The 26307-nt window shown below is 53.6% G+C and overlaps 8 protein-coding genes across 8 annotated transcripts; 4 read left to right on the forward strand and 4 right to left on the reverse strand.

The window, feature by feature from the left end:
* Positions 1-127: 127 nt before the first annotated feature.
* HD553DRAFT_313135 (Pantoate-beta-alanine ligase) lies at positions 128-1728 on the forward strand. The gene is made up of 4 exons (XM_046180194.1): positions 128-360; positions 442-777; positions 878-991; positions 1103-1728. The coding sequence occupies exons 1-4, from the start codon at positions 165-167 to the stop codon at positions 1540-1542; spliced, it is 1086 nt and encodes a 361-aa protein (XP_046035626.1). The 5' UTR covers positions 128-164; the 3' UTR covers positions 1543-1728.
* Positions 1729-3420: 1692 nt separating this feature from the next.
* Positions 3421-6548, reverse strand: HD553DRAFT_273435 (uncharacterized protein; the record flags this gene model as incomplete). The annotated part of the gene is made up of 8 exons (XM_046177816.1): positions 3421-3750; positions 3819-3920; positions 3993-4286; positions 4353-4874; positions 4994-5113; positions 5145-5487; positions 5980-6159; positions 6286-6548. Coding segments are annotated over 8 exons (2154 nt in total), but the record flags the coding sequence as incomplete, so codon positions are not given.
* A 1563-nt stretch (positions 6549-8111) lies between these two features.
* HD553DRAFT_313140 (actin family) lies at positions 8112-11118 on the forward strand. The gene is made up of 8 exons (XM_046180195.1): positions 8112-8435; positions 8744-9172; positions 9379-9586; positions 9756-9850; positions 9944-10211; positions 10301-10421; positions 10495-10873; positions 10936-11118. The coding sequence occupies exons 1-8, from the start codon at positions 8411-8413 to the stop codon at positions 10944-10946; spliced, it is 1536 nt and encodes a 511-aa protein (XP_046035628.1). The 5' UTR covers positions 8112-8410; the 3' UTR covers positions 10947-11118.
* Positions 11119-14715: 3597 nt separating this feature from the next.
* HD553DRAFT_313144 (uncharacterized protein) lies at positions 14716-17240 on the reverse strand (the record flags this gene model as incomplete). Its single annotated transcript, XM_046180196.1, has 9 exons — positions 14716-15767; positions 15828-16050; positions 16123-16194; positions 16258-16319; positions 16391-16493; positions 16556-16670; positions 16733-16818; positions 16888-16953; positions 17037-17240. The coding sequence occupies 9 exons, from the start codon at positions 17238-17240 to the stop codon at positions 14851-14853; spliced, it is 1848 nt and encodes a 615-aa protein (XP_046035629.1). The 3' UTR covers positions 14716-14850.
* A 162-nt stretch (positions 17241-17402) lies between these two features.
* On the reverse strand, positions 17403-20784 carry HD553DRAFT_297248 (putative rRNA processing-related protein; the record flags this gene model as incomplete). Its single annotated transcript, XM_046178539.1, has 10 exons — positions 17403-17802; positions 17874-18061; positions 18131-18255; positions 18320-18588; positions 18661-19319; positions 19400-19625; positions 19711-19859; positions 19990-20125; positions 20201-20424; positions 20503-20784. The coding sequence occupies 10 exons, from the start codon at positions 20782-20784 to the stop codon at positions 17541-17543; spliced, it is 2520 nt and encodes an 839-aa protein (XP_046035630.1). The 3' UTR covers positions 17403-17540.
* A 260-nt stretch (positions 20785-21044) lies between these two features.
* Positions 21045-22288, forward strand: HD553DRAFT_313146 (thioredoxin-like protein). The gene is made up of 3 exons (XM_046180197.1): positions 21045-21165; positions 21225-21602; positions 21709-22288. Exons 1-3 carry the CDS (start codon positions 21134-21136, stop codon positions 22199-22201), a joined length of 903 nt encoding a protein of 300 aa, XP_046035631.1. The 5' UTR covers positions 21045-21133; the 3' UTR covers positions 22202-22288.
* Positions 22289-22576: 288 nt separating this feature from the next.
* HD553DRAFT_324645 (uncharacterized protein) lies at positions 22577-23047 on the reverse strand (the record flags this gene model as incomplete). The annotated part of the gene is made up of 1 exon (XM_046181515.1): positions 22577-23047. The coding sequence occupies one exon, from the start codon at positions 23045-23047 to the stop codon at positions 22577-22579; it is 471 nt and encodes a 156-aa protein (XP_046035632.1).
* Positions 23048-23405: 358 nt separating this feature from the next.
* Positions 23406-25776, forward strand: HD553DRAFT_52990 (P-loop containing nucleoside triphosphate hydrolase protein). Its single transcript, XM_046184292.1, has 10 exons — positions 23406-23507; positions 23636-23764; positions 23871-24257; positions 24349-24412; positions 24515-24615; positions 24694-24885; positions 25016-25184; positions 25260-25328; positions 25397-25452; positions 25622-25776. The coding sequence occupies exons 1-10, from the start codon at positions 23475-23477 to the stop codon at positions 25679-25681; spliced, it is 1260 nt and encodes a 419-aa protein (XP_046035633.1). The 5' UTR covers positions 23406-23474; the 3' UTR covers positions 25682-25776.
* Positions 25777-26307: the final 531 nt, after the last annotated feature.

The raw sequence follows: 26307 nt of genomic DNA on the forward strand, positions 1-26307 counted from the left end.
TGTTTTCCGCTATTTCGCTAGATTTCCGTATTTCATCCGGAGTTGCGCGGGGACGACCGAGCAAAAAGTTGGAACGAAAGAGACATAGACCTTGATTCTACCTAGCTACCATGTCCAGCTACTGCAGGACCTATCTATTCCCCTGACTCTCGTCGCCTGCCGTCATGAACCTAGCAAAGACTCTCACACGCACCCTCTCACGCACCATGTCCACCTCGGCTCGACCCAGCTCTTCCTTGATCCCAACCATCTCGACGTTGCCCGACCTCCGAGCATGGCGCCGACGAGCGTTCAAGGAGGACAAGTCGGTCGGCGTCGTACCCACAATGGGAGCTTTGCACGAAGGTCACCTTGATCTCGGTAAGCCCCTTCCTCCTCTCTGATTCTATATCCTTTTAGGAAAACCGAAGCTGATCACCCGGCACGATCGTACCAGTCCAGTCCGGCACTCTCTCCGAGCGAACCCCTTGACAGTCCTCACCCTCTTCGTAAACCCAACCCAATTCGCACCGCACGAAGACCTCTCCTCTTACCCCCGAACTTTACCTCGGGATCTTGAACTCCTGGAAAACCTCCTCCGCTCCGAGTATCCAGGGAAAGAAATGGACAAGCTCGTGGTATGGACGCCGAGCAGGGAGACCATGTACCCGTTATCCAGCTTGCCGGCTCCTGCTTCGGGTTCGACGGGGGAGAGTATGTTACAGGATGTGAACAAACAACGGGGGGCGTTTGTGGAAGTCAAGGGGTGGGGGGACGTACTCGAGGGGGCCAGTCGTCGTGAGTCTCGTCTCAATTCCGTAATCCACGTATCACTCGTCCTGTTTCGTCTTATACTGTACTGATGTCGATATTCCGGATTTCTGATTGTTTCATGCAGCGCAATTCTTTCGGGGAGTAGCGACGGTCTGTACGAAGCTCTTCAACGCAGTCCAACCTGACCACGCCTACTTCGGGCAGAAGGATATTCAACAAGCGCTTCTCCTCAAGATCAGTACGTCCTCTTTCGTATCGTCCTCATTTCATCAAGCCATACTCGAATGCCTCTTTTGAGCCATAATAAACTGATTGCTTTTCGCCATCACTTTTGCTACGTATGACAAAGTGCTCAAAGACCTCCTAACAGCCTATCCGACGACCGACAACCTGCATATCATCCCCACAACCCGGGACACCTCGGACCACCTGGCTCTCTCTTCCAGGAACGCCTACCTGACGGAAGCCGAACGCCCCTACGCACCGACCTTACACCGGGCGCTCTCCCAAGTCAGATCATCCTTGACATCTAGCTTCCCTTCAACATCTACACCGACCACTGCAGAGTCTGCTATCCAAGCCGCCCGAGACCTTATCGAGACCGTCTCCAAAGAAGCTTCCCAATCCTCAAATGTTTCCATTAAATACGACTATATCGAGGTTTTCGACAAGGTCACTTTCGAGCCTATCCGAGGAGAATTGCACGGTCGAGAAGCGGTTGTAGCCGGGGCTATCTGGGTGGGGAAGACGAGGTTGATCGATAACTTGTTGATCGGGTGGGATGTTTGAGGGTTGGCCCGGTGGGGTTGTAGGGTAGATGACGTGGAGAGCAATAAATACTAGATGAGCGCAATACGACACAACAAGAATTATCCTGTAATGGACTGTGTATGAACGTTTCTCAGGCCTGTAAGACGACGCCAATCGAAATCCTGGATGCTGACAGGGACGAAGATGATGATACAGAGATGCCGCCCAGGCAGCGAATCGAGCACATCATCACTCCCGAAACCAAAATGAGTTATGCCGAGGTTGCTTGGCTAGTTGCGTTGGATTGAGCATGGCCTTGGCCTTTGGTCCTTTACCGGCTGCCTTAATATGGACTCGCGTTGTCTGGGTAGCGCTACTGTGTTCGGAGATCACCTGAAACACTAACGATCGACCTGTCGTTCCACCCGACGTACCCAAGGCACGGCTATTAAAGACACCTTGCAGTCCATGCTTCTCAAGGTGGCACAGGGCTGTGCGGAGAGAGATAGTGTGTAGCACCTCAGCCTTGTGTTGCGCCTTGGCCTTCTGTTGCAGTGTCACCTCCAAGATATCCACCTGGTCAATTGGTAACGTGTCCGTCTGATGTATCTTGACATCTCAAGACCTTCCCTTCAGCAACTCCCGAAATTCTTGGAAGACTTCGAATGACTCTAATGCATATGTCGGGCCAAGAGGAGTCCTTTCGACGAGGTCCTCAACAGGCCTGACTCCTACTGAATTCAGGAGAAGTCACAACGAAAGAAGTCCTCTCGCGCCACGCTTTTGTCGATCTGAAGGATAGTCTGACCAATAAGGGGGATGTTGAGTGGGCGCAAGCTATTACTGCTTTCATCGAAGTCAAACTGAAAGCAAAGAAAGCAGAACGTTATTCAGGAGAGGAGATGGTGCCTCCGCTCCTGCTGCCAAGGGGCTTTTGTTGGTGTGATATTGGCTGGAGTACTTCTGCATACGCTCAGGCATGTTGTGGCGCTCGCAGATGGCGCCAAACTTGTAGCCTGCACGTATCGTCCATCACCTCACATCCATGACAGCCTGGAGACCTGTGTAAATACCTCAACAAATCATGATGATGTATGCCATGCTCAATTTGTAGACTTCTTCCGGATAGGCTGCAGGATCGCCCAATAGGTCGCTCCGTGGCTCTTGGTCGGTGACGGGTGGTCGGCCTCTGCTGGACACGATATGGTCGAGAGTACTATCATACAGAGGCATGATGTGGGCCTTGGAAACTCAGCTGACATCTGTCAAGGGCGTGATAATGTAAGGGCTGGTCATGTCAAGCAGTGGCGCAATGTCAGGTGTTGGTGTGTCCCGCAAACAAAACGAGGTCGATCTCACATACCATAGGGAACGGAATCGAATACATTGATGTTGAGTCCTTTGTCAATCATCACACCAAGCAGGATGTTTATGATGACCTCAAGACTGGCAAGGAGAGTAGCACGGTAGACGGCAATTGGATTGATAAAGCTGACATTGTGTCAAGTGGGATCGCTCTCAATTTATGTGCGGCACTCTGTAGGAACTTGCATAAAGTCCAGCAGCATGTGCTTGGTGATACCAGACCAGTTGCCTTCCTCCATTGACATTCTTACCTTGTGGTCGACCCCGCAGGTGAGGTGCTTGACTCACGGCTCGGGCCCTTCCGACCGAACCCAAGACATGGCCTACCTCTCTGTGATTCCGCAATTGTATTTCAAGTGGGGCAGGGCACATCGAGCCTGTCCATCGTTACATTACAGCTTTTATGTAATCGCGAGAAGCAGCGGGCTGTCAGGCAGCCTCCAATAACAGCATCGTTCGTGCAACGATGATGCAAATGTTGGTGACAATGCTGCGATTGTAGCAGACAAGATAAAGATCGACAAGGATAGCGTCCCAAGCCCATTCTACCGATCAATCGACCTCATCGACCTCTTCCCGCTTCTTCATGTCCTCGATCTCTTTCCGGATGGCTGCAAGTTCCGCCGTAGCTGCTTGGATGTTAGGGGCTTGCGAGAGGAGTTGCAGCATGTCTGTATCGCAGTAGCTATAATCAGCGTGATGATCTTGCAAATGTGGAGCTACTAGACGAAACCCACCTTGTTCGGCCTCGTCGAGTCTGCCGAGGCCTTTACGGGCAATGGCACGGCGGTACCAAGCCTTGAGATGCGACTTGTTAAGTTTAAGGGCGCGAGAACAGTCGATCTCTGCGTCCTCATAGTTCTCGATGGCGTTGAAAGCGGCCTGATGTGGGATGGATCGTCAGCACGGTTCGTAAGCGCAGCAGGTGAGTTCCGGAGATTATTGCTCACAGCGCGATTTAGATAATACACCGGGTTCTCGCTGTCCAGACAGATTGCTTGGGTATAGAAAGCGACCGCCCTGGCTGGCTGGGTCTTTAAGATGGCGTTGCCCTGCGAGGCGATCATCCGACGACCGTTAGCAACCCGCGACCGATGTCAAGCTGCGCTCAGCATTCGACGCACTCCTTCCTTTTCCCTGATGGCCACCTCTTTTTCCCACTTTTCCATGCAGTTCTTCCACGCGTTATAATCGACTTTGAGGACTTCGGAACCCGGTGAATCTTGGTCCGCGAGTTCGGTGCCGGCAGCCTCTGCTCGGGCCTTCATCTCGTCGTATTGAGCTGCCCGTCTTCTGACATAGGGCTCCACGAGTCTTCGATACACAGCAAGCGGATGGATCTCGGTCAACACGGCGGCGTCATCAGCATACTCGTCAAAGTCGAACGGCGACATGTGCTGTGCAGTGGCGTGCAAGTGCTGTATCCACAAGATCATCAAGTCAGCGTGCGATCAGCTCCAAGACCACGCCGAGCCGGAACTCACCCTGACGAGATGCCTATACGTCAAGGTGACCGCATTATTCCTCGAGTTGGCGCTCTCCATCGTCCAGCTCAAGGGCAATTGACTGCCATTCAACCGGGGCTTCATCTGGACCTCGCCGGTCAGACCATCTCCGTTAGGTTTCGACCCGTTCGTCTCTTCCTTGTTCACCGTGACAATCTTGGGAGGGATCCCACCCTTGACGACCCGGCCTCCCTTCATCTTTCGACCTTGTAGGATCTTCTTGGTAGGACCCTTTTTAGCGGCCTGTCCAGCCGGCGTCGCGGGATTGGGGCTCGGATTGGCCATCCCGTCTGCCTTTTCGTCGACCGGTGTACCACCACCTGACCCGGGTACCGCCACGTACTCCATGGAGGGGATGAATTCATCTTCGTCGCCGTAACGCAGGACGACATCGGGCGATGCCATGTAGTGTAATCTCGTACGAAGATGCTCTTCGACAAGCATGATGTCGGACAAGTCGGGCGGTTTGATCTGCAGAGGTGACATCCGCCGTGCGTAACCCTGAGAGTCGTGTGATCGCTGTTGATGATGGTGGTGATGATGATGGTGGTGGTGATGGTGATGATGATGGTGGTCATCATCCTCTTCGTCATCCTCGTCATGATCGTGATCATGGTCACACTCTCCGTCATCAAACTCGTCCTCGTCGTCTTCCTCGTCCTCATCCCCATGGTGTCGGTGATGGCGATGACGATGGTGTCGATGATGGTGATGCGAGTGCTCGTCCTGCTCATCAGCCTCTTGCGCCAGCTCGTCATCCTCGTCCTCTACGTCTTCTTCCTCTTCCTCATCGCCGTCCACATCTTCGTCCTCTTCCTCATCTTCCTCGTCATCATGCGGATGAATGACCTCACGCCTTCCCCGGAAGTAGAGCAACTCGTGGAAACAAGTCCTACACGCCGTCAAATCACACATGCACGGAGCGTGATCGTCCCCCTGTCTTCCATGCAACAACGCCAAGTCGTAGAAACACACTCCGTTCCCATACCCCGTCCTAGCCGGGTCCCAGAGGTGCCTCTGCAACGGATGCTGAAAAGTCGAATTGGACGTGCTGCCCGATCCCGCCGAAGCCGGGTTGGTGTTCAGCAAGGAATGCGGGCTAGGGCCCATGTTGCTGTAAGCCTGCTGCGGGTTCAGGTGAACCGGTGGCGGTGGAGGTGGAGGTGGAGGCGGACGTGGGAGGGTATCGACGGTTTCCAGGTCGTGCCCTTCCAGAGACATGGCCGTCAACCCATCTGCGACGCTCGTCACCCCCGAATCGGTCGCCCTGGGGTAACCCTGCTCATCGCCAGCGAACGCTTCGTCGTCCAAGTCCTCGTCTCGTCCGTCACGCTGGACTCCGTTACTAAGAGCATAAGCCTCGTCTACGTCGTTGTTCGCCTGGACTTCCGAGCCGATGTTCGCAGGCGGCTGCAGTACCTTTGCCTGCAGGTCAATTCCAGCCGGTCGACCCGCCTGTCCGCTGTTCCCATTGACATTCATCCCTGCACCCCCATTTCCACCTGTCCCGCTCCCACTCCCCCCAGCACCGGCATTGCTCCCGGGGACCAACCCCGCCAAGAGGTTCCCGATATCCACCCCTCTCCTACTCCCATCCTCGTCCGACATTCTCCTCTCATGTTCCTCCCTCAACAAGATCCTGAAGTTATGTGCCAACAGCGCATCGATGGAGGATCCTCCGTAGATAATGTTCTTGCGGAGGAAAGTTGGGGTGGCGCCGCACTGGATGAACCCGATGATCATCGCTGGGAGGGAGACGGTGTACGTATAATGAAACGCTTCGACCCTGCGCCACCAAGCCGCGCCAAATCAAAAAGAAAAAAAGGCAATCATATCGGACCCGTTCAGCGTTTTCCTCTTCCTTCGCAAGCTCCCAGGAGAAAAAACCGATCTCGGAAAATCGACGACTCACCAACACCTCTCGATCCACGCGTCATACTCTTTACTAACCAGATCCCCTAGATCGACCATAAAATCATCCATCTCCACATCACTCAACCCCAACCCTCTCGCCTCCTTGTGCTCCTTGCCGATCTCTCCCCATTTCCTTCCATGAGGACATTTCCCCGGAGCCCCTAGTCCGTCATCGAAATAAAGTTGTTCCTGGTGTACGACGAGCGGGGGGATACAGGGTAACCTAGGGAGACTGACGGGGAGGGGAGGGGGTACGTCGGGGATGGAAGACGCTGCTACTTTATGCGTCGGGGGGTGGGTCGCATAGAAGGATTGTTGCGCTTGGAGGTACTTGTGCGAAGGATCGTCCAGTACCACAAGGGTCGGACCTAGACCCAGTCCATGGGCTGACGAAGCCGGTGCAGTGGGCGGGGCCAAGAACCCGGGTTGGTGCAGCGAAGTGACCGAAGTAGGCGGGTAAGGATAGTTGGGGTACGAGTTGATCGAGAGGGAGGATTCCACGGTCGGGTTCTTTGTTGAGAGTTGTTGCAACGGGTCGTTGTAGTTCGGGTAGGGGTTCTTTTTGACCGTCGGCGCAGAGTTTTGATTCTGGTTCTGGTTCGGCGTGGGGTTTGCAGCTGGGGTCAAGACCGGGTTGAATGTCGGTGCAGAAGGAGGGGTCGACTTCAAATTTGAATTCGGCACCGCCTGTGACTGTCCTCGAGGTTGAGCTTGAGCCTGCCCATGAGCCTGCCCTTGACCCTGCCCTTGCCCCTGCCCCTTCTCACCCCCACCCCCCTTCCGTCTCTCCTGCGGCTGAATAGGCACATGATCCTCCCCTTTAGTCAACATGCCCATCAACCTCTCTTGCAGACCTCCCAACCCGCCCCCTGTCAGAGCCTTGTTCATATAGATCGTCGACGTAGAAGAGTGAGAGACGGGGACCATCGTCGTCGGCCCGTGTTTAGAAGAGGTATGGTCGACGTGTTCGTTGAACGTCTTGCCGCGGGATGATTCGTAGGTCGTCTTCTGGCCCTGGTTATGGTTCTGTGTTGGTGCCGTCCCGTTCACATTCGTCTTGCCCGTCTGTTTCGTCGTCGTGGAAGTCATCCCATTCACCTTCCGCGCCCCAACAACCCCATTCTCATCCTTTCCCACCGTCCCCACACCCCCCTCCCTCTCCCTTACATCCACATCCACATCCACATCTACTTCATCCTTCAAATCTCTCGATATAGACGCAGCAGCAGCAGCCGCAACCGCCTGTTGTTGTCGAGCGGCAACCGCCGCCTTGGCTTGTTTCGCACCCTGTTTTTTCCCTTTAGGCATGTAATTGTAAGGTCCGGCCGGGCGTCTGAGTCTCTATGGATGTATGGGTGATGGTGGTGGTGGTGGGTATCGAAAGAGCCCGGGTCGATTTCAAGGTAGGGGGGCGGAAAGAGGGCAAGAAGGGGTGCGATATGCTATGCTATACGATACTATGGTTATGCTAAGAAGAGATGATTGAGGAGGTGTCCTGGTGGTAGTGAGAGTGATGATGTTGATGCTACGGTGGTGATGATGTTCAAAAGTGACCAGGTGTGTGGTTGTTTGAATCTCTCGATCCTCTCTCTCCTCGGACGAGGTGTCGCTCTGACAAAGCTGGAGCCTAACCTTAGCACTAGCTAGTAAATGGACCGATTCCGACAGCGACGACGGCAACAATGACGAAATACACAGGATAGCTGAGACAACCCCCCTCACTCCTCGTCTTACTTATGCCTTCGACGTCGCTGTCGCCATCGTCGAAGGGCATGAAACCATCGACCGACTCTGCCGAAAACGCGTGGGAAAGGCATGTTCCATGTTTTAAGGCAGCAACCTGAACGAGCTGGTTGAGACAAGTTCCACCGGTCAGGTCACATCACTTGGTACACCTCTTACCTATATCGCACCACGGTAACACTTGTAGACATTCCTCCCATCTCAGGTTCAAAGTAGATCACCTCAAAGACCTTCGTCGTAGAAAAGAGTGCAAGTCGAACGAGCCGCCCACACGAAGAAACGCGAAACCCTCTACCTCAACCTCGAACTCGAATTCGAACTCGAACTTGAACTCGGTGTCAAGTACCGCTCGCTACATAACTTAGAGCTCTGAATCGAAGATGAACCCAGCTACTTATGGAGGAGGTAAGTGTTCATCTACATTATGTTATCAAGCATCATGTATACTCATCTATAACCTTTCGTCTTGCGCCGATACGCCGGCTAATGTCATGTCATACTACGCGATTCACCTGCGACTTGCGACTTGCGAAATCCACCTTATGAACTCCGACTACCTTTCCACAATTCCACATCACCATCACCATCATCACCATCAATACCGTCGGTCTCTCAACACGACCACCACCCTATACCCTATACCCTCACGACCTCCACACAACACGCTCACGCTCACGACCACCCCACTTATACAAAAACAAAAACCCCTGCAGACGAAGTCTCAGCGATAGTCATCGACATCGGGACCCAAACCACCCGATCTGGATTCGCAGGCGAAGAGACCCCACGTTCGGTCGTCCCCACCGCCTTCGGTTATATCAACCTCTCTTCCTCCCAGCACCACCACCAGTCCAACTCCAACTCCAACCTGGCTGGGGAAGATGGTGATGTCGGTGCTTCAATTTCAACTTCCGGTGACAATGATAATTCTATGGCAGTGGACGCCCCCTCCGACCGTCGAACACCAGAAGGAGAGTCCAACTTGAATTTGAACACGAATGGGAACACGAACACGAACGGGAACACGGTGAATGGGAACAACAAACGGGGAAAAGTGGAAAAACGTTTCTTCATGGGCGACCAAGGAGTGAACATGTGGAGGGAAGGGATGGAGGTCGGGTCGTTGATGCGGGATGGGATCAGTCAGTACCAGACCATACCCCGTCTACAAAAGCCCCGAAAGGAAACAAAGAGGAAACAAAGAGGAAACAAGGCGGATTGCTGATATAACATCATATTCTCGGTCATTCCCATACTCTCCTTACTACACCTGTATTCCGTCTTCATTCACGCCTTGACCCGGACCTCCATATCATATCATACCATCCCACATCGGATCACATCACAGTAACCGACCCCGAAGCCCTCCCCCACCTGCTGCACCACACCCTACACACATCCCTCTCCCTCCCAACCTCCGAACCGACCGCCCACCCTCTCCTCCTAACAGAGCCCGCTTGGAATACGCGCCAGGCTAGGGAACTGTTGGCAGAGGTGGCTTTTGAGGGGGAGGGGGTGCCGGGGGTTTATATCGCTTGTTCGAGCGTTTTGAGCGCGTGAGTCCCCGAGGTCTTCGAGGTCGATTCCATTTTGGGTTTCTCTGAAGGAGGGCGGAAGGGGAAGGATGGTGACGGGGTGATCATCCGTTGTTGGAACGAGTGGGCTGACGAAACATTGGGATATTGCGATTATTTGGATTCTGCGATTGTTCTTGGGTTTCCGTAGATTCGCTGCTGGGAAGGGGACGGCCTTGATCGTAGACGTTGGGAGTGATCTCGTCAGCGTCGTACCGGTCTGTGACGGATACGCTATCCGATCAGGTAAGTCCTCCTCACATCGAAAAGCCAGAGATCGTTGCTGCAACCAGAAGCATGCTCACCCCGACCCTTGAACCCCGCTCGACCTCCCGCTAGGCACCAAACGTCAACCCCTCTCCATCACCCTCCTAAATTCGCAGATCCAAACCTTCCTCAAACACTCTCACTCGTCGACTTCTCTGCTTCCTCATCACCTGATCAAATCGCGTAAACCCGTCGGATTGGGCCAGCCGCCTCAGGTCCAGTGGAACCAGGCCAGGGTGGACAAGACCACAGACAGTTGGAAGTCGTACTGGACGAACAAGGTTGTCGATGGGTGGAGGGAAGGGTGTGCGGAGGTCATGGTCGGAGGTTATTCGCCCGAGTGAGTCCGGATTTCGAGCTTGGCACCGCTTCGATAAAACCGCTGCCAAGGCCAAACGAGACTGACTTGAAGTATGGTGTCGGTGACAGGCTGGCGAGGAGTAAACCGACCAAGATGTACGAGTTCCCCGATGGATACGGAGCGCAGTTCGGAGAGGAGAGGTTCAGGTTGACGGAGAGCATATTCAACCCAGAGGCGTTCTTGGACAAGGTGAGTTGGAGGCGTGTTTGACACCCATCTCGCTAAGAAACGATACTCAAACGTTGCATGTGATGCTTCGCAGACCATTGCACCACCCGAACAACTCTACGCGACTCCTTCGGCACCGACGGCTCACCCCTTGAATGAACTCCGAGGCCTAGCTGACCTGGTGCACGATAGCGTCTTTGCCGTCGACTCGGACCACCGAGCTGTGCTACTCCAGAACATCGTCCTCGTCGGTGGCGGATCTACCATCCCCGGTCTCGCCGATCGACTGAATCACGAACTCTCCCTCAAGATCCCCGGTAGCAAGCTCAAGATCCACGCTCCGGGTAACTCGATCGAGCGGAGACATTCGGTCTGGCTGGGAGGGAGCATCTTGGCGAGTTTGGGGACGTTCCATCAGTTGTGGGTCGGAGCGGAAGAATGGAAAGAGCACGGACCGGCCATCTTGGCGCAACGTGAGTTCAGACTTCGAAGTTATCGCTGTCCTGAAGCTGATCAAGTTGATTTCGGCTTGTAGGATGCAAGTAATTTCACGGCGCCGATCGTCTTGTTGTAAAAGGGTCAATACGAACATAAATATATGCGGTCATCAATCCTACCCGGTACAAAGCGATTCTTTCGTCGGATATCACGTCATTCTCTGTATCTGCCCCCCTACGTTCGCTATGGCTTGAAACTCAGTCGATATGCAAGTTCTCGGCTAATCCGGTCGCCTCGCCGACATCGACCGCCATGTCGTCGGCGACGGTCAGCTTGATCTCGAGGTCGGTCTCGCGGTCTTCGATCTCGGCCTCCCTAATATCTAGAAGGGCTTGCCTTTCCTCGACTTCCGCCCTTTGAGCTCGCATCTTGGCCGCCTTCGTGTTAAGCTGTTCTTTCTTCTTCATCAATCTCGCTTCTCGCATCGACATGACCGAGTCTTCCCTGCGACTGGCCGCCTGCGTGATGGCTTTGAGCTGAGTGACAGCAGCGGCCAAGGTCGTCTCCGCGGTCTGCAGGCTCTTGTTCCCGGCGAAAATGGCCTTGAAGTCCACCTCCATCTGAGAGACGGCTTCAAGAGACGACTCGTATCTTGCCACCGTGTCCAGACCGGAGTCCAAGCTCTCTCCGAGAATAAACAACGAATTGCCAGCCGTCTGGAGAAGACGTCGAAGACGTTCGCAGGCCTGTTTGTGTTGCGAGTTTGGAGGAACGTCAAGGCGTCGTCTTTTTGGTGCCACGTTGTCGTCAAATGCAGCGTCGACGTTGACAGTCTCGAAAGTACGCTTGGTCGGCGACGACGAGGTGGCTACGGCAGCCACAATTGGCGAGGTAGGCAAAGCGACGGAGACCGGAGGCGTCGGCGAAGGGAGACCAGGCCTGGCCGATGCAAAGTTCTTGTCGACAGGGCTTGGCGAGACGAGACAGATCGGCTCCCCTTTGCTTTTAATCGGACTCGAGGGGTCCTGATCGTGAGTAACCGGCTGTCCCTTTTCTTCGCCCTCGGGTACGGTGTCCGATGTCGGTGGCGAGACCGGGAAGTTATATTTTCGGACCTTCGCAGCCCAATCCGCCGCCGGCGATGAAGGCACAGACGAAGCAGATGGCTTCTTGGTCGGCGAACGAGGCAAAAGACTGGGTTCAAGGGGACCGGTCTGAGACTTGCTAGCGAAGGCGGGAGCAGCCTTCGGAACCTGAGCCTGGATCGTCGTGACAGTGGGCCGAGCCATGGGACTAGACCCGAGCCGACCATTTTGAGTGGACGGATCGAGCCTCTTGTCTTGAAATGCCTTCAGCTGTTCCAACAACCAAGCAGCGGGCTTAGCAGGCTTGCTTGCAGCTACCGGCATCACCTCGACGCTCAGGGCGGAGTCGAGCTCATCGATCTCGACGATAGCAGGGGCAGCCGGGATAACAGCGCTAGGCTTCTCGGCGACGGGGTGAGGCGCAGCAATAGCAGCGGTTGCGCCGGGAAGCCTCGCTTCGACTTCCTCCTCATCGTCGTCGAGACCGCGAGCATCGATGATCTCCGATTGACCTTGTTGACCGAGATCGTGTACGGCGTTTCGGAAAGGACGACGTTCGGCGGGTTTGTGATAGCAACGGACGTGATGCGCATCGGCAGGCTGACCCTGAGGCCATTTGATCGTATCCTCAGGATCTGTGTGGGGGGACAAGTATGTTAGACTGTGGTTTACGATGTGGGTCACGAGACAGGGAGCAGAACGAGAAGAGACGAGAATATCGAGAGCCGACTCACGATATCGTTTGTAATGGTTCGCACGGGCTTCTTGGGTTTCACATTTATCTCCACAGATATGACAGGCCCACTCGTCGTAAGACCAAGAAGAATGTTCTTCCGGGAATCGCGCGCCGTGATCTAGGGGAAAAGGTGTAGATAGGCGCGGGTCAGGTGAATCAGCCAGAGAATTCTAGTGAAATCATACATAAGTACTTACGAGCACTCCTATAGTGTTCCTCCCGTGTAGCGGGTCTGTCGTGGTATCTCCCGCAAATATGACAGCTATAAGGCGTGTTGTACCAGTCTTTCTGAAATCGGTGACGGGTAGTTCGCAAGATGAGAGGAGGTTCGCGGCTCCGATGAAGCAGGCGACTTACGGGATCCTCGCTCAAATGTCGCTGCCTCGTAGCGGTAGACAACCATGTTTCTAGTTTGTCCTTGGTAATGACAACTCTGCTATTGAAGGTCATGGTGATGGTCGATGATGCGGGTCACAAGAAACGACGATTTGCGAGGGAAGGAACAGCGAGCCTGTGCGGTCAAGGATCGAGGACGAAAGATGAGTGGTTACTGTCTGATTATATAGTCCGTCTTAGCTGTTCGTATAGTTCTCTCTATTGCGGAAGTAGACCCGATGATCTGCAGAAGCATACAGAACGAACAAAGAGATACAAGGATCCCAAGGTCAGAACGATCGAACAAACCGAAACCCGCGACGCGAGAGGATTGGCGCGCGGTGGCGTTTTCGGCCGAAGAATAGCTGAAACAAAAAGGTTCGGCTCGACATTCGGTTTGTTGGTTCTGTACTCAACAACCTTTTGGAACAGACTATCAGACAGCTATACTGCTCGAGTCTTTGGGTAAAGATTCCAATGAGCTTGAAAGACGTCGATGATGATTGAATAGGAATACATTGGTACAGCTGATGGCCTGTCCAACAGTTCCGAAACGGCTTGAAGATTCGCGGTCTCGTTCGAGTAGCGTTGTGCGTAACTCGGCAAATGATCACATCGTTTTCTGGCGTCTCACTGATCACTCTCATCATTCCTCAAGTATGTTCAGTTTGCATTCCTCTTTTCTGACTAACGAACGCGATCGATCCGGGATTAGAGCGGAGCTCTATCAACGGGACACCATCAATTCGTTCGGCGTATGAAGGTTAAAGGATGATCGTCTTCGAAGATCCTGATCAAGCCAAAGGAGGGACCACCTACTCGCCGATCCGGTCAAAGCGCAGGTGCACAACCCCGATGTACGGTGGCCGTGTCACCAATCAGGTCGGATGTACGTCTAACTTGTCCAAACAAGCACAACACCAAATTGTGAAGCCGATTGACCTGCATATGCAAGTCGACATCACCATACTAAGCAGAATTGGGTCAGGAATATAGCTGCCTGGGTAGGCGTTGTGTCGTACTCACCTGGACCTTGGCTTGCAGGTTCCCCCTACTTTCTTCCACCAGTCAGCGATCCTTAGCTTGTCAAAAGCCAGATGCAAAGGGCCGGACGACAGTGATGGGGAGCCCACTTTCGTCACGCCTCCTTGCATCCACAATCTTCTCACCCTGGATACTATTCCCGAAGGATTTCGCCAGGAAGACAAGATGATCGAGCGCAATCTCGAGGCATCGGAACTTTTAAACAGCCGCTAGCTACGATGAACCCTGAAATCGCCATCCTCGAACAATGGTTCGAGTTGTCGAACGACAGGATTCATACGCTTATGGAAGAGAACGGCAATCTTGAAGACCAGATGCAAGACCTGACCCGCTAACTGCAGCAGATTACTTTGAAAGGAGTCGCAGACATTGGAGAACCGGGAGCTTATGAGCAAGATCGATCGCAAGATTGGGGAATCAAACTGAGTTGTTTGCTCGGAATGCCTTATCGAAGCCCGCCAAACTTACAGAGAACACAAACTTGCGGACAACAAACAGACTCATCAACTGGATCGCGAAGACCAATGAAAAAGATCGAGAAGATTCAACTGGCTCACACGAGCTAGGAAAATATGCGAGGCTGTTATTTCGATGAGTCAGGGCTGCAAGAGGGCCGACAATCACACAGAAGATCACTGCTCATGATACAATTGAAACGGGAAAATACAAGTACATCTTTACAGACCAGAAGTCTCCGCTCAAATTCGAAGTAACATGGGAGAACTATCCAAAAGACAAGGCGACACAACAGCAACGACCAAACGTTGACGTTTCAGACCCGCGCGACTTCGGTCATCTCCTGCTGACCGTGTCGAAACCAAGCCTTGCCGACATAACTATGAGATCCACCTCGATCATTCTTGGACGGGATTCGAGTCTGATAGACATGCTTTCGACCGCGAGTCCCGTCCTCATGACGAGACGTGAACGAGTCACGAGCGAGAGGATATTCCGGCGTCTCGTCGTTTACCAGCAAGACCGGCATCGGGGCGTCTGTTTCGAGGTAGTGCTGAGGAAAAGCCTCGTCCGTCGAGTCGTTCGTTCTGAGTAGCATAGTTGCCCGACCTAGGACATGACGTTTGCGCGGAACCTTGGTTCCCAGAGAATTTGCCGAGTCCGGGGTCGTCACCATCCACAAGGTTTCATCCAGATCAGTATCCTTGTACACGTCGACCTTTGCATCAGATTCCGCCTTTTCTTGCTCATCACCCGCCGGCTCCTCAATGGCGCAATTGATCTGGAAATCGATCGAAGAGACGATATCGATGTAGGCCAAGTGAAAATCCCTGAGGGGTTTCGCCACCGATCCGATTATATCTCGTCGTTTCACTTGGAGATCGCCGGTCCACCAAACGCCATCGATCGGTTCGAGAGCACTGATCGTCCCTTCGCTCATGTTGCGATCGAGCTCGCGTTGAGCGAGAAGGTTTGTACGCCGAGCAGCACGGTCATGAGGCAGAATATCCATCGACAGTTGGTTCGCGTAGTGCCTGCCACTATTGAACAACGACTCCCGTGCGCTCTCGGCGTGCGGCGTGTCGCTATCAGACACCTTGGATACGGCCCAGGTGGGTCGGCTGCGTTGTCTGTAGAAGGCCCTGATAGTCTCAGGCCGCAGTCGAACGTTTTCGGGCACGTCGTGAACGAGAGGTTCTTGACGCAGGATTACTTGGACACGGTACGTTTGATCTATGAACGACGCAATTAGTCAGATGATCCAGCTCGTCCACTTATTCGTCGGAAACTTACCATCGCCGTCTGTCTCACTCGGCAAAAGTTGAACATCGAGTTTAAACTTGGGCATGGTCTTTGGGTCCAGAGTAGAGTCGCTTCGCAGCTCAAACTCTACATCGAGTGCGGTCGTCTCATCTGTCGCAAAGCGATTGATGCGAGGTTGAAAAGCCCCGAAACCCGCTGGAATCTCTCGTCGAGAACTATCATCGCCATGAAGAACGACAAACCATTGGAACATCTACACGACAGGTAGAGACGGTATGAGTGAGACCGGGGCGGCGCGATCTCATGGAACGACGATACGACTCACGTGTTCCTCGTTCTGGTACCCATAGTTGTCTGTGCTCCTGGAGGAAATGTACTGATCGAAGCTCGGTGGGAACTGTCGATTCGATGCGGGTAGGATGAGAAGCGTCCCATCAGATATACAAGTACGGAGGCTCACGTTGACGTTGGGGACGTGTATCTGGAAGTCTTTACGAAACCTTCCTTTAAGCGGTTCGGATGCTGAGATGGTGAAAGAGAAGGCAAAGTTGAGATCGTTATCAACTATCGTAAAGATAAGAAGGTAACCTTACCATCGCCCAGATTCCCCGTGACCAACACGGTAGATTCGAACGCGATTCGTTCTTCCGCAAAGACCGTATAGTCCTTCTTCATCTGCTCGATACTGCGGGATTCCTGTATACCGCACAGGTCGATGAGAACCTAGCAGTCGTCAAGATAAGATGGATGCTACTCGCCATCTCCACCATCACGTGCGAGCGCTGATGATCATCCTCGCTCCAGATACTGTTATAATCGACCTTATCTACCGTCTCTCGAGTCCAATTAACAGGAGGAGGCTTTTCGAAAAGCCTTTCCGGGATATATGGTCACTAAGCGGAAGTCTCGAAAGCGTCCGACTTGCGATCTCTTACGGAATTCTGACGATGGCTCTCTCTTTGAACCGAACGCCTACACTTGCACCTCGATAAGAGCGCTCAGGAGACCCGGTCTGGTTGCCCTACACACGACGAAATATGAGTTGGATGATCTATCTGATACTACCTGGACTCGAATGTCATATGCGCACCATGTCGATCAAAACCTCACCGGAGGCATTCAGCAGAGGTGACAGATCAGGAGCCCGGATCCAAGCCTGGAAAGAATCATCACCGAGTGGCCTGGTCAGCCGGACATCACTCTCTCTGTTAGTTGGTACATCCCTGTTGGGGGACTCGCCTTTGGTCCATCATACAACACGGTATCATTACACATGGCGTTCTGCATCGGTGTTGCGTCTACGCCGTCACGCAGGGTAAAAGGGTGATAGAGCGATTGAAGCAGACCCCAAACAGAGAGGAGGAGTGGTTCTATGATCATGGTTGATAGCTGATGGAAGGTGTTATTGTCAAAAGAGATCCTCATCGTAGTAGTTGATCCCATTTATAGAGGCCAGAGTCGATATCCATGCCCAGACCCTGAGTTCCGCCGGGTTCGGCCCCCTACCCGACCTGGAGCCCGAGCCCGAGCCCTCGGCGAGAGAATGATCCGAAAAGAGAAGAAAAGGTACGATACGCGTGGTGGCGTCTTCTGGCCGAGGGTGGATGTGGGATAGCGCTCGAGAGGAGCCTGCATCTCGCCAATCCGGATGCGACAGTGTAGACAACATGATAGATACAGCCAATCCCCCATAGCCTATAGCCTACATACAACCCTTCATCCCTCTCATCCTTTCCCCGTAGCCTAGGTCCACATACGCACCTCACCATCCGCGCCCGAACTGACCAACCAGGGTTTAGTCGGGTGCCACTTGACGTCCAACACACCCAGCCCGTCCTTAATATTGTGTCCACGCAGGACCTTCAGCGGGACGATCAATGGGTTTTGCATCAGGTCCGAATAGACTGTTCCGTGGAAGACCTGGATGGTGCCGTCGTCCGAAGCCGAGGCGAAGAGGGGGTATGTTCGATGGTAGATGACCGATCGAAGAGCCTTGGTGTGGTATCTAAAAAGCCGAAGCACAGGGTTTGAATATCGCTGCATTTTCCATTTTGCCAATTCTGTGCTGAAACTCACCTCAGGGTCTTGTAAGGCTTCGAACTCAAGTCCAGGTCAAACCAACACAGCTTCTTGTCATAACTTCCGATGATCAGGTTATCACCGCCCGGGTGAATGTCCATGCTCGAGATCCACTTGAGACCCGACATGAGCGTCTTGAGGAGTTGCTGGCCGACCAGGTCGTACAATCGGACGTATCGTTGTGTCTAAAGGCGCGGAAGGTAGAAACAATCAGCATCAAATGACATCGACTTCGGATGCAGGGCTAGACTCACTGCCACGAAAAAGTGAGGCTTGGTCGGGTGGAAAGCGACTCGCTGCACGCTACCCTTTGTCCGCTTGAACGGAGATTGCGTCTGATGCTTCGAGACCTGGTGGACCAAGACCGATTTGTTGGCAGCTAATAAGAACGGGAGCGGTTTAGCCCAAAGTTGCAGGGAAACGACCAAGAACTTCACACTCACCATCCACAGCAACGGTCGAAAAGTAGTCTCCCTTTCGGTGCCAAGTGATCTGCTTGGGCGTCCCCGCGACCTCGACGATGACCAAGATCCCTCGATCCCTCTCGTCCTCGGTAGGTCGGACCCATTTGGCATCAGGGGCCTTTCGAGGTTCGTTCTGCGCCGTAGAGGCCGAGGAGGAAGCGAATGCGGTGTTCAGGTGCGTAAGGGTCGTCTGAGCCACGGTCGGGGAGACCAAAGCCAAGGGGGACAACAAGTAGACTCGTCCGGAACTTTCGAAGCGCAATCATTGGGCAAAGTAAGCGACTGAACCCTAGGTTGTCTGGACATGGAAGCGAACTCACACGGTGGCGGCCAAGACCGACTCGTCCCGGTTGGGACACCACTCGACCGACTGCACGGCTCCCATCTTCAACGGCCACTTCCATACCTCTCGTCCGTTCCCGAGATCCCAAACCCTGACCACGCCATCCTCGCTCCCACTCGCCACCCACTCGCCTCTCGGGTCCATGCTCACACACCTGACCCTCGAACTGGCAGGGTGTCGGTACTGCACCGCACTCGTCGTCGGGAACGGCCTCAACTCTTTCGGGCTCGGCAACTTGGGCACCAAAGACTCCGGGTCGATGTTCATCTTGACCTTTTTCGTCCTCGGTGCGAGGTACAGGTCGAGACACCTCTCGAACCTCTCTTGCACGAAACCTTCGTAACCCGGTACGGTCCTCAACGAGGCGTACTTTTTCGGTTCGAAATCGAGCTTCCTATCCTCCTTTTCCTGCGCTTCCCATTCGGCTTTTTCCTGCTCGTCAAACAGGTACTCTTCGGGCGGGTTGTACGATTCGACCGTCTTGGGAGGAGGCAATTGAGGTGCGGGCATGTACATCGCGTGCGGAGTACGTTCCTGGTCTTCCTTGCTCCAGATGGCATAGACCTTGGGTTTCTCTACAGGAGGACGGTTCGGGATGATCCTTCCCTCTCGGATGGCCTTGACAATCTTCATGACCTGCAAGATCGTTCGAACGCAAACGTTCCCAATCTGTCAGCTAACGCGATCTGCGGAAACCCGCTCGCAATCCGACGTACCTTCTTATGTTCCCACTTGGAAGGCACAAACCTGCTCTTCGGTTCCGGCCTGTTAGTCAGGGGCATGACCATCTCGTTCCCCTTGCCCGTGAACCACTCGATCGTCGGCTGATAATTATCAAACCCAGCGTCCGGGTTCTCGGCGCGTTCCAGTCGACGGATGATATCCAGCTCCTTGTCGCTCAATTGAACTTGCTTTTGGAGGAGCTTGTCCTCGGCCGTTGTCCTACGAGACGAAACGAGGTCAGTCAGCAATCAGCTACCTCATCCCGCTATGCCTAGAAACCCCGACAATATCTGCTAATACTTACCAACTATCAGGATCCTCGACGGTAGCCAAGAACTTGTCGAGCTCGTCACCCTTGGCGGGCCTCATGATTCGCTTTCCATCGACCGAATAACCGATATGGGGTAGGTCGTCGTACCACTCGATAGGGATGTTTCCGATCGTGTTGGTGTTCTGCGTTCCCACATGCCAAGGAAGCAAGCAAAGAAAAGAAGCGAGACGGGGAAAAGAAAGAAAGAGGACAGCAGTCAGTATTGTGGTAAATCGTAACCGAGAGCTCAGCGAAAGACACGACACGACCCACCTCCTCTGTACTACTCTCACTCCCATACCCCGCCTCAAACTCCTCATACTCCCTCACCCAACTCCCCTCAACAAACCTACTCTTCCTCAACCTCCCACTCCCCTCTTTCGCCGAACTAAACTTGTCCGTGCCCCACCTCCCATCCCCCGTGAGCGCTCTACCTCCAGTAACAAGAGATCCTCGATAATGTGTCTCCTGGTCCCCCAAGTACTCGGACTCTGAAGGTTTGAAAGTGTGTTTCTTGATGAGTCTGTCCAGGTCGGAAGAAGAACCTAAAGAGGTAGCCGGGGTGAGGGCGCCATCCTCTTCCTCGTCGTCGCCGGAGTCGAGAGCGTCGATATCGGATGAGTTGTATCCTTCTTCATCGTCCAGGTCCAAGCCCGCTTGAGAATCCTCCTCTGATTCCGAATCGGCGAGATCGCCATCATCCTGCACCTGTGCTGTTTGCCTGATCGACCTGCCGTTCGCCTTGCCCGCTCGGGCTGAGGGGACGGGCATCCGCTCTTCCTCTACATCGTCTTCGTCTTCATCGGCAACGACGAAATCGTCCAAATCCCCATTACTAGACCCGGTATCGATCTCAAACTCGTCATCCTCCTCATCCTCTTCCAAGTCGATCTCGTCCTCCTGCTCATTCTCAACCTGCTTGACACTCCCTACGACCCCTGACAACTCGTCATCCTCCTCGCCTTCTTCGGCAACTTGATGTTTCCTGCTCCGCTTCTTGCCCAGCCCCGAGGCAATGGTCGAGCTGGAACTAGCCACGGCGTTGATGGCCGGTCGTTGTTTCTTCATGTTCGTTCTTGATGACATCCTGAGTGATCGAGGATAACGTCAAGTGGATCGGGTTGCCAGGTCTAGCTTGATGACCTTTGCCATACTCACTTTGTAACATGAAGACGCTTCGAATAATTACAAGACGAGGTCGACGAAGAGCGAGAGAGAGAGAGAGAGAGGGCTGGGCGGATGCAAAAAGTAGAAATATCATGAAGCGGGTGGTCACGTGATCTACAGGGTCGCATCCTAGCTAGCACTCGGACGTCATAGATGATATGCATGATATGAGTGATCTGTGACACCGTCGGACATCCTATATGATCTTACAACCTCTTTCCCTAGCATTATTGGGAGACAGACACTCAAAATGATCAACGATATCAACGCCGATACCGAATTGTAAGCTCAAACCATCCACCCGCCGAGCTACGCAGATCTGACCTCCCTCGAACACTCAGCAACGATGCTCTCCGAGCACACGGTATCATCCCTCCCAAACCCCCAACCCCACCATCCCCCTCGGCCTTCCTCCCCTCTGAACAAGAACTCTTCCAACATGCCCTCCAATCCGCCTCTGCCAACGCCCTAGGGGAGATGGAAGAAGAAGCCGTCAACAGCGACGACGAGCGTCTGTTCCAATCGTACCGCCTGAAAAAGTTGGAGGAGATGAAACATCAAGAAAAGATGGCTCGGAGCGTCAGGGCTGGAGATGGGTTGAGACCGATCAGTAGGGATGATTTCGTCAAGGAGGTGAATGAGGCTAGTAAGCGGGATATAGAGGGGGATGATGAGGAGGGCAAGGGGACGGGGGTGGTCTGTTTCCTCTTCAAAGACGGGTGAGCTCCGGATCTTTCCCTTACCTCTCTAGTGTTTCATCGCTAACTCCCCATATCCATGCTTCGTCCAACCATGAACTTGGGCTTGCATCCTTGACGTGCACAGCATGCCAGCATCCGACCACATGCGCAACCTCCTAAACACCCTCTCCGCTCACCAACCCCTCATCCACTTCCTCTCCATCCCCGGCCCCCAATGCATCCCCAACTACCCGGACAAGAACCACCCTACCCTCCTCCTGTACCGTCGCGGCGACTGCGTAGGCCAACTAATAGGCTTACCCAGACAAGGCATGCGGACGACGGTCCAGGACGTAGAGAGGTTCTTGCTCTCCAAGGGCATCGCCGAGAAACCCAGCGAGAGCTTGATGAAAGCCACAAAGGCTCAAGCTGGGTCTGGGTCTGGGTCTGATTCTGACGAGGATGGGGAGGAGGACGAGGATGCCGAGTTTGGGACGATGAGGATGGGGAAAAAGGGAGCTATGAGGGGTCTACGGCAGGGAGGGACTGGATTGGGATTAGGACTCGGGGGGATGAGTTCAGGGTCGGGGTCGAAGGGGAGACGGAAGGAGGATTCGGATTCGGACTTTGACATGTAGCGGGGGAAAGCATGGTTCGAAGCGGTCGTCAAAGTTTGAAGAACAGGTCCAGTATAGAGATGTTCTGCATGTGCGGGTGTTATGAGGTTGTGCATCCGGTTGTATAGATACAAATGAGCATGTGTTGATGCATTGATGCTGGTATTACAGTGTCATGTGAGAGGCTCCGTGGAGGGCAGTACCCGCTGGCTGCCTGATCGCTGTCGTAAATTCCATCATTTTGTTGTGCGCGACCTATGGGTCGTGTCGTCCCCGTTCGAGCTCCTGTTCATGTTCGCTTCTACGGCGAGCTCGAGGACGAAACCCGCTAGTGTTGTCCGAAACACCTCTTGGTCCACCTCGACCTGGCTCAGCTGGATAACGCTATAGCGATGACTATACCAGTCGGGTCTTCTTCTCCTGCTCGTGCCGCTTCTCTTGATGCGAAGGATCAGGACCCCTCGCCATCTCCCCCCTAAACGCCTCGGGCATGGTCGATGGCGGTTGCACACCCGGGCTCCTGACCGTCTCCCACCCTCCCGCCAACCCCTCCGTCCCTCCAACCGCGCCCAATCTCCCCCAATTCTGCTGTTTCTTCTCCTTCTCCTTCCTCTCCCTGGCCTCTTTAACCTTTCTCAGCCTTTCGACCTCGGGATCCTCAACCCCTTCCTGGTCTCCCATCCAGTTACCAGGCTTGATGGTATCGCTAGCTCGTAAGCGCTTCGACGTCGCCGTGGTGGTCTGCGATTTCCGTTCGAGCGCATAGGCGAACAGAGCTGTCGTTCCCAAGATGAGACCGAGAAAGGCTAGTGGTGATGGTCCTCGGGGCTTGGGAGGTGGTGGTGGGGAGGCGAGGTTGGGTTGCATAGTAGCTTTGTGATTCGAAGGCTAGGGGTTGGCGTGTTGTGTTCTGGGTTCGGGCCGCGTTTCTTGCTGTTACAGGTACGGACAATTCTCTCCTTTCTTTCCGATATTTCGGTTGAGGTGCTTTGTATTTCTGTATTGTGTATATTATTGATGAACGTTGAACGTGATCTCTTTGCTAGGAAACGGGTTGCACTGAAATCGATGTGCAGCTTGATCGATCTCTCTACGACGCACGCTTGTGATAACAACTATGCGTTCTACTCGACGCCAGGTCGATGACGCTAGCGTTCGAGCTCGAGCAGCAATTCATCATCCCATCATCTCAACCACTTCGGCCACTTCCATATCTTCCATAGAGGTACCGTTCAGCTGAACGCTTCCAGTTTTTCATATCCCAAGGACTAGTAACTAGCCAGACAAATCAAAGATGGACCAGCTCGGAATCGATATCCAAAAGGAGGCAAGTCTCATGCCCTCCTCGCATTGTTTTACCTGCCCGAAATCGTATCGAGCAACTCCAACTGACCTTACCCCTCATACCCCTTTGCATTTACGCACAACTCGATGTGATCCACCTTGAAACCTTAGGAGCCTACCATCCACCAAGAAGTCAAGGAGAAGCAGACCTTGCTCCAGGCATTGCCTACCGGAGATGAAGAGTTGTATACGAGGTTCAAGAAGCTCGAGGCTCATCGAGAGTTCTTGAACTTGCAAGAGGCGAGTCCTGCTGCTGTTCCGTACAACCGAAACTCTGTGCTTACCTCGTCCATGACATCAAACTGCTGTATGGACACCGATCTCGATCTCGATGTGGATTTGACAGGAATACATCCTCTACGAAACCCACAACCTCCGCCGAGAACTCCTCCGTGCCCAAGAAGAAGTCAAACGGATCAAATCCGTCCCTCTCGTCATCGGCCAGTTCCTCGAAGCGATCGACGGTGTCCGAGGTATCGTCGGCTCGACGACCGGTTCCAACTATGTCGTCAGGATCCTCTCTACGCTCGACAGGGAACTTTTGAAACCCTCCTCTTCGGTAGCTCTGCATAGGCATTCGAACGCCTTGGTAGATATCTTGCCGCCAGAGGCGGATAGTAGTATTACGATGTTGGGAGTGGATGAGAAGCCGAATGTCAAATACGAGGATGTTGGGGGTTTGGACAGTCAGAAACAGGAGATCAGGGAGGCCGTCGAGTTGCCCCTTACGCAGGTGAGTTATAGGCCAAGGATCAAGCTTTCCGGCTGCGGTGATCAGCCGCATTCGGAGGACGTAAGCTGATATAGTATTGATTGCTTTGCAGTTCGACCTGTATCGAAAGATCGGTATCGATCCACCTCGAGGTGTCCTGCTATACGGTCCTCCCGGTATGTGAAACCTCCCTTGACCTGGCCGTCGGCATCTTACTTGGACATTCCGACTGATCTTCCTCAAAATACCATGTTATGGTCGCTTAACTCGACTTATAGGAACGGGAAAGACCATGCTGGTCAAGGCTGTAGCAAACTCGACGACAGCGAGCTTTATCCGGGTCGTCGGATCCGAGTTTGTGCAGAAATACTTGGGAGAGGTAAATCCGTCATTCCCTTCAAATCCCTTACAAACCCCAACCATGCACTAAATCTCAGATCGGCCTTCCTCCTCTCAGGGACCGCGAATGGTCAGGGACGTCTTCCGAATGGCCCGTGAAAACGCGCCCTCGATCATCTTTATCGACGAGGTCGATGCGATCGCTACGAAACGTTTCGATGCGCAGACGGGTGCCGATCGAGAGGTACAGAGGATCTTGTTGGAGTTGTTGAACCAGATGGATGGGTTCGACCAGGGAAGCAACGTCAAGGTTAGTCGTTACTCCTTAGATAGAACGAAAAGCATAACTCGTGCTTTAAAAGGAGACAGGTTGAGCTGACACGATCTCGCTTCTCTATGACGTCCTGGTTCTCGTCACTCTACGCGGCGACACGGTATAGGTGATCATGGCGACCAACCGACAAGACACGCTCGACCCTGCGCTCTTGCGTCCCGGTCGATTGGACAGGAAGATCGAGTTCCCCTGGCCATCGAGGAGGGAGAGGAGGTTGATCTTCCAGACGGTCACTGGAAAGATGAACTTGGGCCCGGACGTCGATCTCGAAGACTGTGAGTTCATCCTTCTATTAGGTTTATGAAGAGGGTCGGTACAAGGACAAGAGACTGATCTGGGTTGGTTGGCAGATGTATCGCGGCCCGATAGGTTGAGTTCGGCAGAGATCGCCTCGATCTGTCAAGCCGCCGGTCTGCAAGGTATGTCGCGCCCGAACACAGCACGAATCGTCTCACTGGCTGACTCACATGTTCTTCCCACAATTCAGCTGTGAGGAAGAACCGATATGTGATCCTGCCTGGCGACTTTGACGAGGCCTGGAAGGTTAGTCCTCGAGATCGATCGATTCGTCATCCCCCTTCATCGCGTTATGTCGTTGCGCCAACTGGAAGCGCATTAGCTCTTCCCCGCGCGCGCGCTGCGATGACGAAACTTTTCGCGTCTTCGAGCAGAGTACTTATACCTCGCGACCTTCTTTCTTCTCTTTCAACAGCAAGTCGTCAAGAAGGGAGACGATACCCACGAATTTTGTACGTCCATCGCCCGACTTTAAACTTTCAATATCGGCGGAAACGTCCTGACGAGCATCCGTTCGACTCTCGATAGACCGATAATCGTACCAACATCATACGCGTTGGTAGTGACGGTAGTGAGTTGCACCAATCGAGCTACACGCACGGAGCCCGCTAACATACGACTCTGTTGGTTGTCGCAGGTTTGTATACTAGGAGATGTCAATATTATGACCCAGACAGAATTTATGTCACCGACCCCTTTCCTCTACCCATTCGTCCACTTTCCACCTCGTCCGTTCTCTGTCCTCGTACCCTATCCCTTCCTCTCCTTTCCTTGCCACACTATGACCCCCTTCTCCGCGCGCTATTCAGGATCAGGCCTGAAGACCAGCTCTTCCTCCCCTTAGACCGGGATGGTAGAAAACAAACACCCACTGGTCTTCATCGCCCGATCCTCGGAGCTCGAACCGCGCGGATCAAAGCCAGAAGGAAGGGGGCAGAGCTATCCAAACCCCTCGTTCTGGTCACTCGGAGCGGGGCGGTCATCGTTCATTTGCTACGGCCCTGCATAGGATGTCTGAAAAGATGTCACCCGCGCTTTTTTGCGGGTTGACGGGGTTTTCCGTGCTTCACAGGCGATGGACATTTGAGTTCTACTCTTTTG

The sequence above is a fragment of the Filobasidium floriforme genome (genome assembly GCF_021052385.1).
Source record: "Filobasidium floriforme strain CBS 6241 chromosome Unknown HD553scaffold_14, whole genome shotgun sequence".
Classification (NCBI taxonomy): Eukaryota; Fungi; Basidiomycota; class Tremellomycetes; order Filobasidiales; family Filobasidiaceae; genus Filobasidium; species Filobasidium floriforme.

Bases quoted from the DNA above. Each gene is read 5' to 3' on its own strand.
- HD553DRAFT_313146 (XM_046180197.1), top strand. From the start codon at position 21,134: ATGATCAACGATATCAACGCCGATACCGAATT. The intron at 21,166-21,224 runs GTAAGCTCAAAC...TCGAACACTCAG, and splicing joins ATCAACGCCGATACCGAATT to CAACGATGCTCTCCGAGCAC. The intron at 21,603-21,708 runs GTGAGCTCCGGA...TGACGTGCACAG, and splicing joins TGTTTCCTCTTCAAAGACGG to CATGCCAGCATCCGACCACA.
- HD553DRAFT_52990 (XM_046184292.1), top strand. From the start codon at position 23,475: ATGGACCAGCTCGGAATCGATATCCAAAAGGAG. The intron at 24,258-24,348 runs GTGAGTTATAGG...ATTGCTTTGCAG, and splicing joins TCGAGTTGCCCCTTACGCAG to TTCGACCTGTATCGAAAGAT. The intron at 25,329-25,396 runs GTATGTCGCGCC...CCCACAATTCAG, and splicing joins TCAAGCCGCCGGTCTGCAAG to CTGTGAGGAAGAACCGATAT.
- HD553DRAFT_313135 (XM_046180194.1), top strand. From the start codon at position 165: ATGAACCTAGCAAAGACTCTCACACGCACCCTCTCACGCACCATGTCC. The intron at 361-441 runs GTAAGCCCCTTC...GTACCAGTCCAG, and splicing joins CGAAGGTCACCTTGATCTCG to TCCGGCACTCTCTCCGAGCG. The intron at 992-1,102 runs GTACGTCCTCTT...CGTATGACAAAG, and splicing joins AGCGCTTCTCCTCAAGATCA to TGCTCAAAGACCTCCTAACA.
- HD553DRAFT_313140 (XM_046180195.1), top strand. From the start codon at position 8,411: ATGAACCCAGCTACTTATGGAGGAG. The intron at 8,436-8,743 runs GTAAGTGTTCAT...AAACCCCTGCAG, and splicing joins CCCAGCTACTTATGGAGGAG to ACGAAGTCTCAGCGATAGTC. The intron at 10,212-10,300 runs GTGAGTCCGGAT...TGTCGGTGACAG, and splicing joins GTCGGAGGTTATTCGCCCGA to GCTGGCGAGGAGTAAACCGA.